The 13,330-nt window shown below is 39.7% G+C and overlaps 2 protein-coding genes across 6 annotated transcripts; one reads left to right on the plus strand and one right to left on the minus strand.

Moving 5' to 3' along the window:
* The first annotated feature begins 71 nt into the window (after positions 1–71).
* Positions 72–4,264, plus strand: LOC130370141 (uncharacterized). Of its 5 annotated transcripts, none has more exons than XM_056575834.1 (8): positions 72–257; positions 515–559; positions 736–990; positions 1,190–1,459; positions 1,675–1,827; positions 1,974–2,042; positions 2,286–2,385; positions 2,569–4,264. In XM_056575834.1, exons 1-8 carry the CDS (start codon positions 251–253, stop codon positions 2,645–2,647), a joined length of 978 nt encoding a protein of 325 aa, XP_056431809.1. In that variant the 5' UTR covers positions 72–250; the 3' UTR covers positions 2,648–4,264. The 5 variants fall into 5 exon arrangements, with proteins under 5 accessions (XP_056431809.1, XP_056431812.1, XP_056431810.1 ...); XM_056575837.1 differs by having other exon boundaries at positions 1,693–1,827; XM_056575835.1 differs by having other exon boundaries at positions 1,193–1,459.
* A 3,179-nt stretch (positions 4,265–7,443) lies between these two features.
* LOC130370167 (CD276 antigen-like) lies at positions 7,444–12,979 on the minus strand. Its single transcript, XM_056575876.1, has 3 exons — positions 12,900–12,979; positions 12,367–12,696; positions 7,444–11,233 (listed from the first exon to the last, which is right to left on the minus strand). Exons 1-3 carry the CDS (start codon positions 12,937–12,939, stop codon positions 10,821–10,823), a joined length of 783 nt encoding a protein of 260 aa, XP_056431851.1. The 5' UTR covers positions 12,940–12,979; the 3' UTR covers positions 7,444–10,820.
* Positions 12,980–13,330: the final 351 nt, after the last annotated feature.

Genomic DNA, 13,330 nt, shown 5'->3' on the forward strand with positions numbered 1-13,330 from the left:
ATAAATATATATAGATGATAAATATTGCACAAAGTTGGATTGATAACATGTTACGAAACATTTGATTCACATCACACCTGTACCTACTACTTGTGGGCGCACAGGCAGGAGGAACTGAACGGCCAAAGCAAAGCACATCCTTCTGTCACTGCATGTGTGAGAGCTCACAAGACATCACAGCAAGAATCAGACTGTCTGAGAATCAGTCAGTGTTATGAATCTAACGCTCAGTAGCATGTTATGAAGTCCAATGTTCTGTAAGTAGGATGTTATTAATCTATCCGTGCAATATTTCAGATTTTTTTTTAAACTGCAGTATCTCAAAATGTCTATACTGAATATGTTTATATATAGAAAATTATACATGTGCCATACTCTTCTGGTCAGTAATGCATTTTTTAGATCTCTTTTATTTAATTTTTGATATCTATCTGACCTATTTTACACATTCCTACTAATCATCAAGAAGGGCTGGATGATGTTATCATGAATTAATGTTCACGGTGCTTTTCAGGGCTGACTTTAATCCTGGTCCTGCTGCACCTCACCCGGGGAAACAGTGAGTTTATACCGTCTTACAAGTATTGACTGACTGATTTCTGATGTATTGATTCATTCAAATTCATTGATTTCGAGATTTATTTATTGATTCCTAATGTTTATTTTGTATTGATTTATCTATAATCTTTTGATTGATTTGTGTCTATATTAATTGTTTGTATTTCTGATGTATTGATCGGCTGACTACAGGTCCATGTTTCGGCCGGTCTCTGGGGATCAGCCCATCCAGGACTCAGTTCTTCAAACGGGAGAGTTTCACGTTATACTGTGGAGCTGATGAGCGTATAATGACTAACTCTAAATCAGTTACTTGCTCTCAGAAGAGCCATGAATGTAATATTACATCGGCAGGAGAACATCACAGCGGTTCTTACTGGTGTGGCTCTAACTCTGGAGAACGAGGGGAAGCGGTCAACATCACAGTGACTGGTATGTGTGTCTCTTTGTCACCAGTTGGTTCTCTCACTACATCATTCACCATTTATAACACTGCACTATTGATCAATGATCCCTATGGACAATGTGACCCAGTTTTACACCTGGCCTTAACGCCGTTCATCAACCTGCGTTGTGGTTCAATAGTTTAATGCCCTGAGACCTGGGTTGACAGTTTGCTGTGTTTCTACAGCAGGGTCTGTGATCCTAGGGAGTCCTGTCCACCCTGTACCAGAAGGCAGTCCTGTTACACTTCGCTGCCTGACGTCCCACAAGTCCAGTAAACAGCTGGTTGTTGTGACCCGGATAAACAAGTCCTGTACCTTCTCCAGAGATGGACGGCTCATTGGGGTCGGTTTGACGGGAGAGATGAGTTTTGCTGCTGTCAACAGATCTCATGAAGGCCTCTACACGTGTACCTTCTCTGGTGTTGAGTCTCCAGGGAGCTGGCTGGCTGTCAGAGGTGAGCTCTGCTTGGTCTCCACATGGTGAAGTTCTACAGTCACATTAAAGGGGGACTACGGTAGAACTTCTTTATCATTTAATAATCAGAACAATGTCAACCCGTCATCTGTAGCGTGATATCAGCCGTGAACTTCTTTCAGTGGGCGTGGTCTGTTCATTGGTCTTCGGTTTATTGAATAGCAAAGTCGGCTTGCTTGTCTTTCTGCTTATTAGGTGATCTCCTTTCCTCAGCAACCTCCTCCACCGAACCCCCCCCCCCCACCAATCACCACCTGCTCCTCCCATTGGTCTACGCTGGACCGCCCCTCCTCCTGATGGTTCTTCTGGGAATAGTCGGAGGATGCTGCTGGAGAAGGAGTCACAAAAGTACTTCCTCCACCTCCTCCTAAGTCTCCCTTAATCAATTACACCTTCTTCTCCTGTACAACAAATGTGACTCATCCCCAACAGAGTAACTTCTCCTCTCCTCGTCCTTATGTAACGATTGACCGATTTAAATGTTTGTGTTTCAGAAGCCGAAGAAGCTGCCTCAGAGGAAGAGGGTCATGCGGATGTAGTCCAAAATAAGACAAAGAAGAAAGGTCAGGAAACAAATACACACAAAGTGTAACTTTAGAACACGTTAATCCCTGTTAACACACACTGTGTGAAGGGTGAAATGCTAATGTGGGTGATTTTTCAAAGTGCTTATCATTTTGAAAACTAGCAGGCCACAGTGGTCTGTGCTCAAACTTCCCCTATTGTCCTATCTATCAATTTTTTACATTGTGGTCATCAACTGTTGAGCGTTCTCTTGTCAGTGCAATCAATTTGTTTTTACACAGAGCGAGATAGGTCAGACTGTGAGACTACATGTAGTTACGGAGAAAGTCTGCAACCCCAGCCCATCAGAATACAAGATCCGCCTCTCTACAGTCTCCTGGGGTAAGAAGCTGTCAAATGATGTTCAAAAAGAGGCAAACTATGTATTCCAAAAGGATGGAATGATACGTTCTATGTGATGTTGCCGTTATTAGGAATAATGTTTTTTGTGTTTGTTTAATGAGAAGAAATGTTCTGATGAATGGTTTGGTTATTTGTAGCATAACCACAAATATGTCTTGCTAGTTCCAACAGATCGTTGCAGTCTGTTGCAGACACAAAATGTCAACAATTGTGGCTTCCTGATAAGAATTTAAAACGATGATAAGATCTGTCCTTCCACATGCTTGAACAAATTCTAAATCACTTATGTATTGTGCTTGATTCTTACCATATACAGCTTTTAGTTTGGATCTTTTATCAAGTGTAAAAACATGGGGTTGAAGATCCACTTGAGTTCACTGTGGTACCTGTGGTGCCGTTTGTCATTTGCCTGGGGTAACTACTGCTGGACACATGAGATAAGCATATAATGTTGTCATCACAAATAGAGATAAGGGATGTAGGTAGTTTAGTTTGATGTGTTTTAGTTAGTCTTATCAGGTGTCTGACTACTTGGCGGATGGTTGAACTGTAAAATAAAGAAGACATTTTGTCAGATGTGGGTTGTTGTGCTTTCTACGTCAGTGGTTCTCAACCTTTCTGGGGCTGCTGAGGCCAACCATGACCCCAACAAGACATTCCAGGCACACCAACTTGAAATTGTAGGGAATGATTATTAAGGTGCACACAAACACATTGTTACTAGGATATCCTATCAGCAATATTTCACCCAAATCAGAATATCCAAAACAAGTAAAATTCATACACGCTCTTGGAAACTGCATATTGCAGGCAATTGAATATTTGTCAAAATATGCATTTGAGATGCACAATGTGATCAGGGTGTGAAATGTTAATGGAGGTGATTTTGCAGGGTACTTGACCTTTTCAAAACTAGCAGGTCATCAACTGTCGAATGTTCCCGTTTCAGGGCGATCCATTTATTTTTATAAAGTGTTAAATAGATCCGACAGCGATACGACATGCAGTTCACATAAAAAAGTCAAGTAAGTAGAACTCATACAGGCTCATAGAAATGGCATATTGAACAAAAACAAAGCATGAACTTGCATTTTGTGGAATAATGAATGATAATGAGACAAATTCAGAACATTTAGTCCAAATGATATTGTTAATGCTTTAAGTAAAACAATAAATATACTTAAAGTATACATTAGGTTTCACTAGCTCACCATGTGAAATATGAATTGCATTTCACGGTCCACCAGCGTACATTTTTTGACTGGATAAGAGTCACTGCTCTAGTTGAGAAACACATTTAGGGCGGCCTGTATAGCGTCTATTACAGAAAAGTTGGTGGCCTACTTAGTGTCTAAACGGAACTACAGACAGCTTGTGGTGAGGTGTGGATGGTGAGAAAGCAGTGGTTTATATGTGTTAACCTGCCGGTGCACTTGGTTCTGCACGTACCGACAACAGCAACTAGGGTGTCTCATCAACAACTCACCACGATGTTCCATTTGAGCTGTGGTGAATGCTTAGTATCTGTAGTGAATCCGTATTCAAACAGACACTTTATTGGGAAGCTAATGTACTTTGAATATCTGTAGATACCATATTAGGTATCTAATGTACTGTGAGTATCAGTCCAGACACTGTATTAGATATCTGTAATGGTTAAATAAATGTCATTAGGTTAGGAAGGCTGAACCTACCTACTACCTGGTGTCATTATCTTACTGTATTGGTAAGAGTTATAGTTTGGAAACTGAAACGGTGAACCGGAAACCACATCCTCAACACTGCCTTCACCAGAGAAAACCTCAGAAAATGGTCCAGTCAGTGCCACCGGGGAAAGGGTGGAAGTCTTCATCAGTACCGCCTGGGACACGTTGGAAGTCTTCAATAATACAGACAGGGACATGGTGGAAGACTTCTTTAGACATTTAGTCTCTTGTGTTTTATTTGATCAGTCCCGCAGAAACAACAGTAATGTTATTCATTGTTCTCATACCTGAGCTCCACCTACCTCCACTTCCTTTAACTACACCGACAAGTTGTAACATACCACTTGTCACTTGTTATAGGCTTATAATGCATTGACACTTTGAAAAGAAGAGTATACTTTTTCAACACTTCTTAGTGCCACTGTTATTACTACATCCTCCACTTGACATTCACCACTGAAAAGATATCGCCATGGACATTGTGGAAGTCACAGAAATTGAAATGATGGCCATAGGCCGTAAACAAGTAAACATATATATATATATATATATATATATATATATATATATATATATGTACACGACACCTGGGGGGCTGGGGGATTCCGTGGTAATATATTATTAAAAAATAAAATATATAATTAATTTGATCGTACACCTAAATTCCTATGGCTATAAAGTCAAGTTCTGCAACACATTTATCGCAGAAAGTGCTGCAAAAGTCACGGTGTGATCTTTCTCCCTTTGTTAGGCGGGGGAACACACTAGTGAAGTTACCTATTCGAAAAAGGTTGTCACCATATTGTGTTGCACTGAAAAATATAGTAAATTAAAAATAAAAATAAAGTACATTTTGGATAAAAAGTCTGCCGCTGTCATTGTATACATGTGAATATGAATTCCTTAATTTAGATTTGTGAAAATTGGTGTCTTCAAAGAAAATGGATGTGGGAATATTTAAATGTTAATACGTTTAAAAAAGTTCTTCAAGTGCTCTTTTTATTTTTTTTCATGTCCCATGTCAAATTGACACACACATGGGTGTCAATATTTGATTAATTTATCTTCATGGTCTCTGAGAGTGAATCTTGTTGTAAGAGGAAGTGTGATGGGAATTCCAGACCAAGTCAATCATTTCCTGTCTAAACTGAGTAGAATAAAGAGTCATCCGAACTTCGAACAATTAAGGTCAGATATTTGGGTAATAAAAGGTACAATAACATGAAGCAATCATGCAACAAACAATAAAACAAAAATATAACACAATGAAACAATAAATAAAACCTACCTTCTAGAGGTGCAGCAGGACCAGGATTAAAGTCAGCCCTGAAAAGCACCGTGAACATTCATTCATGATCACATCATCCAGCCCTGCTTGATGATTAGCATGAATGTGTCAAATATTTCAGATATCAAAAATAAAATAAAAAACACACTACTATTAAGTACCCCAAAGAGAATGTATTGCACATGTATTGTACATATATAATGACATATACAGTATATTATAAGAAGCATATTGAACCAAAACAAAGCATGAACTGGCATTATGTGGAATAATGAATCAATAATGAGGCAAATTTAGAAGATTTAATACAAATTATATTGATACTTTAAGTAAAAAAATATATATATACTTAAAGTATACATTAGGTTTCACGAGCTGACCATGTTAAATATTAATTGCATTTCGCGGTCCAACAGCTTGCATTTTCTCACTGGTTTAAGAGTCACTTATCTATTTGAGAAACACATTTAGGGCGGCCTGTATAGCGTCTACTACGGACAAGTCGGGTGGCCTACTTAGTGTCTAAAACGGAACTACAGAAAACTTGTGGGATGGTGAGAAAGCAGTAGTCTGTATGTGGTTACCTACCGGTGCAGGTCCTTCTGCACTGGGGACGACAGCAACTAGGGTGTCTGAACAACTCACCACAATGTTCCAGTTGAGCTGTGTCGACTGCTTAGTATCTGTAGTGAATCCGTATTCAAACAAACTCTGTATTCGGTAACTAATGTACTATAAATATCAGTAGATACCATTTTAGTTATCTAATGTAATGTCATTATCAGTACAGATACTGTATTGGGTATCTGTAATGGTTAAATAAATGATGTCATAAGTATGGTTAGGAAGGCTTTACCTACCTACTGTTGCCATTAGTTAACTGTAATGGTAACAGAGGCATATTTTGGAAAACTGAAACCATGAACCGAAAACCACAAATATTGACACCCACACATGGGTGTCAATATTTGATGAATTCATCTTCATGGCCTCCGAGTGTGAATCTTGTAATAAGAGGAAGTGTGATGGGAATTCCAGACCAAGCCAATCATTTCCTGTCTAAACTGAGTAGGATAAAGAGTCATCCAAACGTATAATAGTTATGGTCATATATTTGGGTAATGAATGTACAATAACATCCAACAATCATGCAACAAACAATAAAAAATATATAACACAATGAAACAATAAGTAAAATAAAACCTACCTTCTAGAGGTGCAGCAGGACCAGGATTAAAGTCAGCCCTGAAAAGCACCGTGAACAATATTCCTGATCACATGATCCAGCCCTGCTTGATGATTAGTAGGAATGTGTCAAATAGTTAATAAATCAGAAATAAAATAAAAAATAGATTACTGTTTAGTGACCCAAAGAGGATGTATTGCATATGTATTATATATATATACATCTCCTCTCATATTATGAGGCATAGTGAACAAAGGCAGATTTAATACAAAAATATTGTTAATACTTTAAGTAAAACAATGAATAAACTTAAAGTATACCTTAGGTTTCACTTGCTCACCATGTGAAATATGAATGATCTGTGGTGTAAAACATGGGGTTGAAGATCCACTTGAGTTCACTGTGGTACCTGTAACGTGGGCATTTGGCAGAACCCAAGTGCACAGACTGACGACGAGCGTAGAACAGTTTCAAGAGTTTATTCAGATACAGGATCGGCAGGCAGAGCGTAGTCAGCCGGCAGAGGTCGGCAACGGGAGGGCAGATGGGCAGCAGGGAACGGGTGAACACACAGACCGACAGGGACTCGACGGCGATCGGGAGGTCAGGCGGGCGAAGGGTCGAAAGCAGGGGAGGCAGGCTGGTGGATCAGGAGTCGGGGGCAGAGGAGCAGACAGGCCGACGGGGGCTGGGCGGCAGGCAGGACAGTCAGACAGGCAGGGATCAGAGAACAGGCAGGACAGTCAGACAGGCAGGGATCAGAGAACAGGCAGGACAGTCAGACAGGCAGGGATCAGAGAACAGGCAGGATCGGAGGTGGTTCAGGATTCGAGTCGCGGGAAAGCACTGTGAAATATAAATATACTTAAAGTTTCACTAGCTCCCCATGTTAAATATGAATTGCATTCCATGTTCCAACAGCCTCCCGGGGCTCCAGTTCGCTCAGCCCTACCGTACTGGAATTTAAGCCAATGGTTACTGGTTAAGCCCCGGTTCGCATTAGATACCATAACACTAATTTAGAAACCAATTAATACATTAGAATTTAAATCAATGCATTTAGAATTCAGTCAATACATTATAAATAAATACATTTAGAAATCACTCAATACATTTAGATATCAATTAATACAAAAATAATTACACTTGAATACAGAAGGGCTATATATGCACAGGAAAATATACCCTTTAAATGCATAAATTGATCCAGGCAGGTATTTATTGCACATGAAATAATCAATATTGAAAAGATGACATTTATATTGAAGTGATATAAATGTGCAGATAAATATTGCACAAATTTGGATTGATAACATGTTACCAAACATTTGATAGAGTTAAACATCGTTAACGTTATAGCCTTTAATGCTAAGTTTAACTGAGAGCATGCTAGTGACGTAATCCTGTTTTATCTGTTGATATGAAAGGTTGGTCGTGTTTTAACAACTGCCAGCAGAGGGCGACGTTGATCAGCAAACGACCCATCACATTAATTATATAGTTGCTTTGTAGAGAATCGTTGAACAGGGACAATGTACAAAAGAAACATTAACCTTGTTTAAAACAAGGAGAGATGCATTGTAGCAGGTTTTAGCATGCTGCTATTTTCCACCTGTAGTAAATTGGTACAGAGAGACTCATGAAAAGGTGGGCAAAAACAAGTTTTATCATAAATAATGATAAAAACGCATCAGCCGAGAATCAATTATTTTTTTATTCATGGTAGAATGAAATGCAGATAATTTAAGTACATGTGAGAACATCTGATGAAATGTATGAAGGGCTTTTCGAAGCAAGGGTAGAAAGGGGCTGTTCAGTCAAAACATAGAAAATAGAAAGCTAGAAATGGCAAATAATATAGGGACATTAAAGCTGCATAGAAGTCACACACAAACACACACACAACAATGTGCATACGAAACATAATATTCCTTCGGTTAAACATAACCATGTATGGTAAACTGTTGTGTTAATATCGGTTAAACATAACCATGTATGGTAAACTGTTGTGTTAATATCGGTTAAACATAACCATGTATGTAAACTGTTATGTTAGTATCTGTATATCGACCTGTTATGTTGAGTTGTTGGAGCAGAGAATACTAATGGTCTCCAGACATATAAAGAAAGAATGTATTACACAATGCATTCTTTTTTTATATGTTGTATATTTACCTTGTTTTACTTTTTTATTTATTAATTCAACCGGTTCATTACCGCTTCTTAAAACGATCCACTTTTGGAGCCAGGAAGGTTTTTGTTATTTATTTAACAATGAGAAAAGTACACTACAAATATATATTTTTAGGATAATTGTCAATTGTTTTAGGATAAAGGAACTTGCTGTCGTTTTTAGCCTGGATCTCAGAACAACCTAGTCCAATCATCACTCACTCTAGTCAGCTCCCCCTCCGTCCCCTTGTGTGATACGTACACCCCAGGTAGCCTGACATGCAGTCGGGCGAGCTAACAGAGCAATGACAGAGCAAGTTGAATTAGCCTATTTCTTTCTGGAATACATAGGCCTTATGAAAGGCAATTTATCGGATTCTCTCTTCTATGTGATTAAGTGTGAAGATCATGATTAGCGCGATATGTGTGACATATCATATATATTGTTTAGTATAGGGTTAATAGTTAAGTAGGATATAGTGATTTATTCTAATATAATACGAATGGAGCGAAATCTGAGTCATGCGTTTCGGCTCGGGACCATTAATGTAAGGACATGCAAGTGTGAAAGTAAACTGGCAGACTGTGTAGCACACCGCAAGAGATTTGGAGACGATATAACTTCAATGCAATAAGTCAGACTTGCTTTAAGGACGATGTCCTGAGAGGTGGGCACTTGGTGTACAATGGTAGGAAGTCTCTACAACAACAAACGCATGTTGCAATGTAAACGAATGAATATTCAATAATTAACTCAAAAAATGTGCAAATGTTAAAGTTACAACATGTGATTCTTTGCTTCAGCGTTATCTAAATAGAAGGCCATAATGGTAGTGTCCTGCAGACTTCCACAGACCTGTAGAATTATACTAGCGTGGCTAGTAAGGTGCTCAACCAAACACAATGCGTAGTTGGATCGAACTGTTTTGTAATTCATATCAGATACCTAATGTATTACTATATTCCATTTCATTTATAATATTATAAGCATCTCATGTGATCTTATAGTCCCTCCGAATGATTTTGTCCACCCTGATGAAAATCTGTTGAAGTGAAAGATAGTGAGAGGCACATACAGTAGAAGCTAATTTGAGGCACATAGATGGCAGTAGCAGCTAGTTAGAGGCACAAAATGGGCAGCAGCTAGCAAGAGACACATAGCGAGCAGTAGCAGGTAGCTAGAGACACATAGCGAACAGTAGCAGGTAGCTAGAGACACATAGCGAACAGTAGCAGCTAGCTAGAGACCCGTAGTGGGCAATGGCAGCTTGTGTGGGTGTGTGTTAGGAAATGCTCTAATCTTCATTTCATGGAGTTTCCATGAATGGTTCTGCAGGCTGGACATAACAGTATCAGAGTTGGCACCTGGAATTCATTAAATAAATGAAAGCATCTCATTATCTTACAAATACTATGTACTCACCGATAATACCGGTAATAACAGTCACCAAAGAGAGCACCACCGCAACAGCAATCAATCCATCTCTAGTTCGACAAGACCGGGCCAAACCAGAAATGATGTTCTCTGCAGAGCAAGTACATTTAAATTTTTATAGAATCTGTCTATAACATCACATCTGCCAATAACATCCCAGGCCAGGCCGATGTGTAAATCTAGAGGCATTCATGACTTCTCGAGTTGAAGAGAAATGCACATAGTTACTCTAAATATTATTTATGTTGTTCAGGATAGAGGCCAGCATGAGATACCTCCGATGTCCTGTTAGAGGTCCCTGGTGAAGGCTAAAGTTCCTCTTACGGCCTGTAGGTGTTTTGCAGTATTGATCAGGACGTAGAAAGACCCACCATCATTTTAATTTGACAGGAAGGAATGGGATTTCATTCTTGTAATACACAGCCAATGATTGTCTTCCTCGTTTGTTAGGATCTGTTTTCCGAGGTCCTAGTTGACAATTATGTTTATTAAATTATTATTCAAAACATATTCAATTGTTATTACGTTTTTGAATAATAAGCTTAGGTTAATACGAATGCGTTTCGGCCATAGGCTAGTGTGAGGCATTTATAAAACGACCCTCAATGTAATAAACTGTGCTGCCAGTTACAAACGGTGGCTGTTGTTGACTGCTAACGTCTTAGCTAAGTGCTGACACTCCATATACATGAAGACTTCACATAGAACTCTTGCATTAACATAATGGGTGACGTCCCAGACGCTACGTCCACCTTCAGGGTAGTAGACCTCCCTCTCCCTGGTCTGGTCGAAGAGCTCCTGGTGAACTCTACAGGTGAGGGGTCTTCTCAGGCTCTCCCACTCCACCTCCAAGGTGCTGAAAATGTTGTACAGTCTGTCGAGGTCCTGAATGGTATTCATGGTTACGGCGGGCAGGGGGAGTCCATCAGCGTTCCACCAGGAGAGCTCTGGTTGTGGATACCAGCCATTAGCCTGGCAGCCCAGAACCACGCTGTGGCTGTTGAAATGCTCTATGGTCGTGAGTGGGGAGGAGGCTCCACCTGGGGGTGGGGTTAGAGTTATGAGTGGGAGGAGGAGGGTGCCCCTGAGGGTGGGGTTAGGGGGGGTAGTTCTACTTTATTTGTAGTAGATTCTGTCTCACACACTAGAAAAGGGCCGTCTCTTGTTCCAACCTACCGGTAGCCAGAGGTGTCAAAAATATTCAAATTCATTACTCAAGTAGAAGTATAGATACTAGCGTTTAAAAATAATTCTGTAGAAGTTGACGTATCAACTCAAGCTTTTTACTTAAGTAAAAGTATAAAAGTACTGGTTTCAAAACTACTTAAAGTATTAAAGTAAAAGTAATGCAAGGGGAAAAAAATGCCATTAAGGACAAAAGCTTAGGCCGTGCCACAGGGGCCTATAGAATTACAATCAGCTTTTTTGCCATGCTCACACTTACAAGGAATTTGGTCTCTGCATTTATCCCATCCGTGAATTAGTGACACACACACAGCACACAACTATAGCACACTATAGCCCCACTTCCCCAAAATTTTTTTTTCCTAAAGGCCACCTAATGGCTATAATGTCAATGTTGAAAAAATTGGGATGCACCTGTGAAAATGAACGCATATTAATACAATGCAAATACATTAAAGAACCATATATGTGTACTACTGAGCATTAACATGTGTTTCATGGAGCGGAAGATATGATGACTAGTGCTTGGTTGGGACATTTCGCTCATCTACGTCTGCTATTTTGTAGCTGGAATGTGGCGCGATTTATGTCATGTCAGAGAATGTAGACGGGCTCTGGTCATGCGCAGGTGCCATGGCTCGCGTATAAACCAATAGGGTGTCAGAATGGTATATGTTTCTATTCTCATCAAACCAATCAAATTCACTCTATCTGATGGCGCGAATTATCTGAATAGGTTTTTTTGTTTGTTTTTTTTAACCCAGGCGGAATACAAACAAGCCGAAATTAAATAGAGTAATAAGGCCCTTTTTAAAAAGTAAGGAGTAGAAAGTACAGATAAGTGCGTGAAAATGTAAGAAGTAGAAGTAAAAAGTAGGCTGAAAAATAATTACTCCAGTAAAGTATAGATACCCAAAATGTCTACTTAAGTAAGGTAACAAAGTATTTGTACTTCGTAACTTGACACCTCTGCCGGAAGAAGTCTTACCTACAAGAAGCAACATCTTGAAGGAGTAATCTTTTCCTCTGGACTTGACAAAGCAGGTGTACTTCCCCTCATCGGCCAGTCGGACGTGGAACAGTTTGAGGGAGATGATTCCTCTATCCAGATCTTCTGCTGACAGCATCGTCCTGTCTCTGTATGCCGGATTCTGATCTTTATAAATTATCCGACCGTTTCCTTGCAGATGGACAACATCAGGAGTCAGGTCTGTCTTGTACCAATCGATTAGAGCATCGCTGATGTCTGACGATGTCTCAGTATCGACCGACAGAGTGACATCGTCACCGACCAGTGCCCTTATGGTGTGAGCTTCCCCTAGACAGAGAGATGACCCAATGAAGAGGAAGAAGAGAGGTTGTGAGGATGGGGAACACAGCCCAAGTCTCTAACATCCACCTTGCTACATGCGGAGCCAGGAGAGGATCTGCTACTGGACACTCTCCTCCTCTCTAGTAGTAACATTATGGCAACAGTATGACAACCAAAAAAAGTGTATTGGTAATGATTGGATATTTTACCTGCAGAAAAGCTGATCAACAGCAGAAAGAGGACTGCCATGAGAAAACCCGAAGAGGTTCCTCTGACTTAATCAGGGGAACATGGACATCTGCCTTTACCTGAAATAGAATAATAAATATTATTAAAACATGGACATCCGTACCCAACATAACAATTATACATGATATTTTGACGAAAAACAACATGGACATATTCTATTCATGTATACAATTATTTAGTTTTGCATCTGGGAACCTCTGCCTATTTCACAAATCTGAATGTGCGAGTGCCTCACCTATAAACATGGTTTAAAGCCGCCACTGTTGTACCACCTGACTTTATCTTGCATCTCGTTGGGCATCCCTGTGTTGTAGAATGACAAAGAAAGGAACCTTGTACCTTGTATAGGACTATGCACCTTAATGTGTTCTTCCAAAGTGCACGGACATGT

The sequence above is a fragment of the Gadus chalcogrammus genome, chromosome 17 (assembly GCF_026213295.1).
Source record: "Gadus chalcogrammus isolate NIFS_2021 chromosome 17, NIFS_Gcha_1.0, whole genome shotgun sequence".
Classification (NCBI taxonomy): Eukaryota; Metazoa; Chordata; class Actinopteri; order Gadiformes; family Gadidae; genus Gadus; species Gadus chalcogrammus.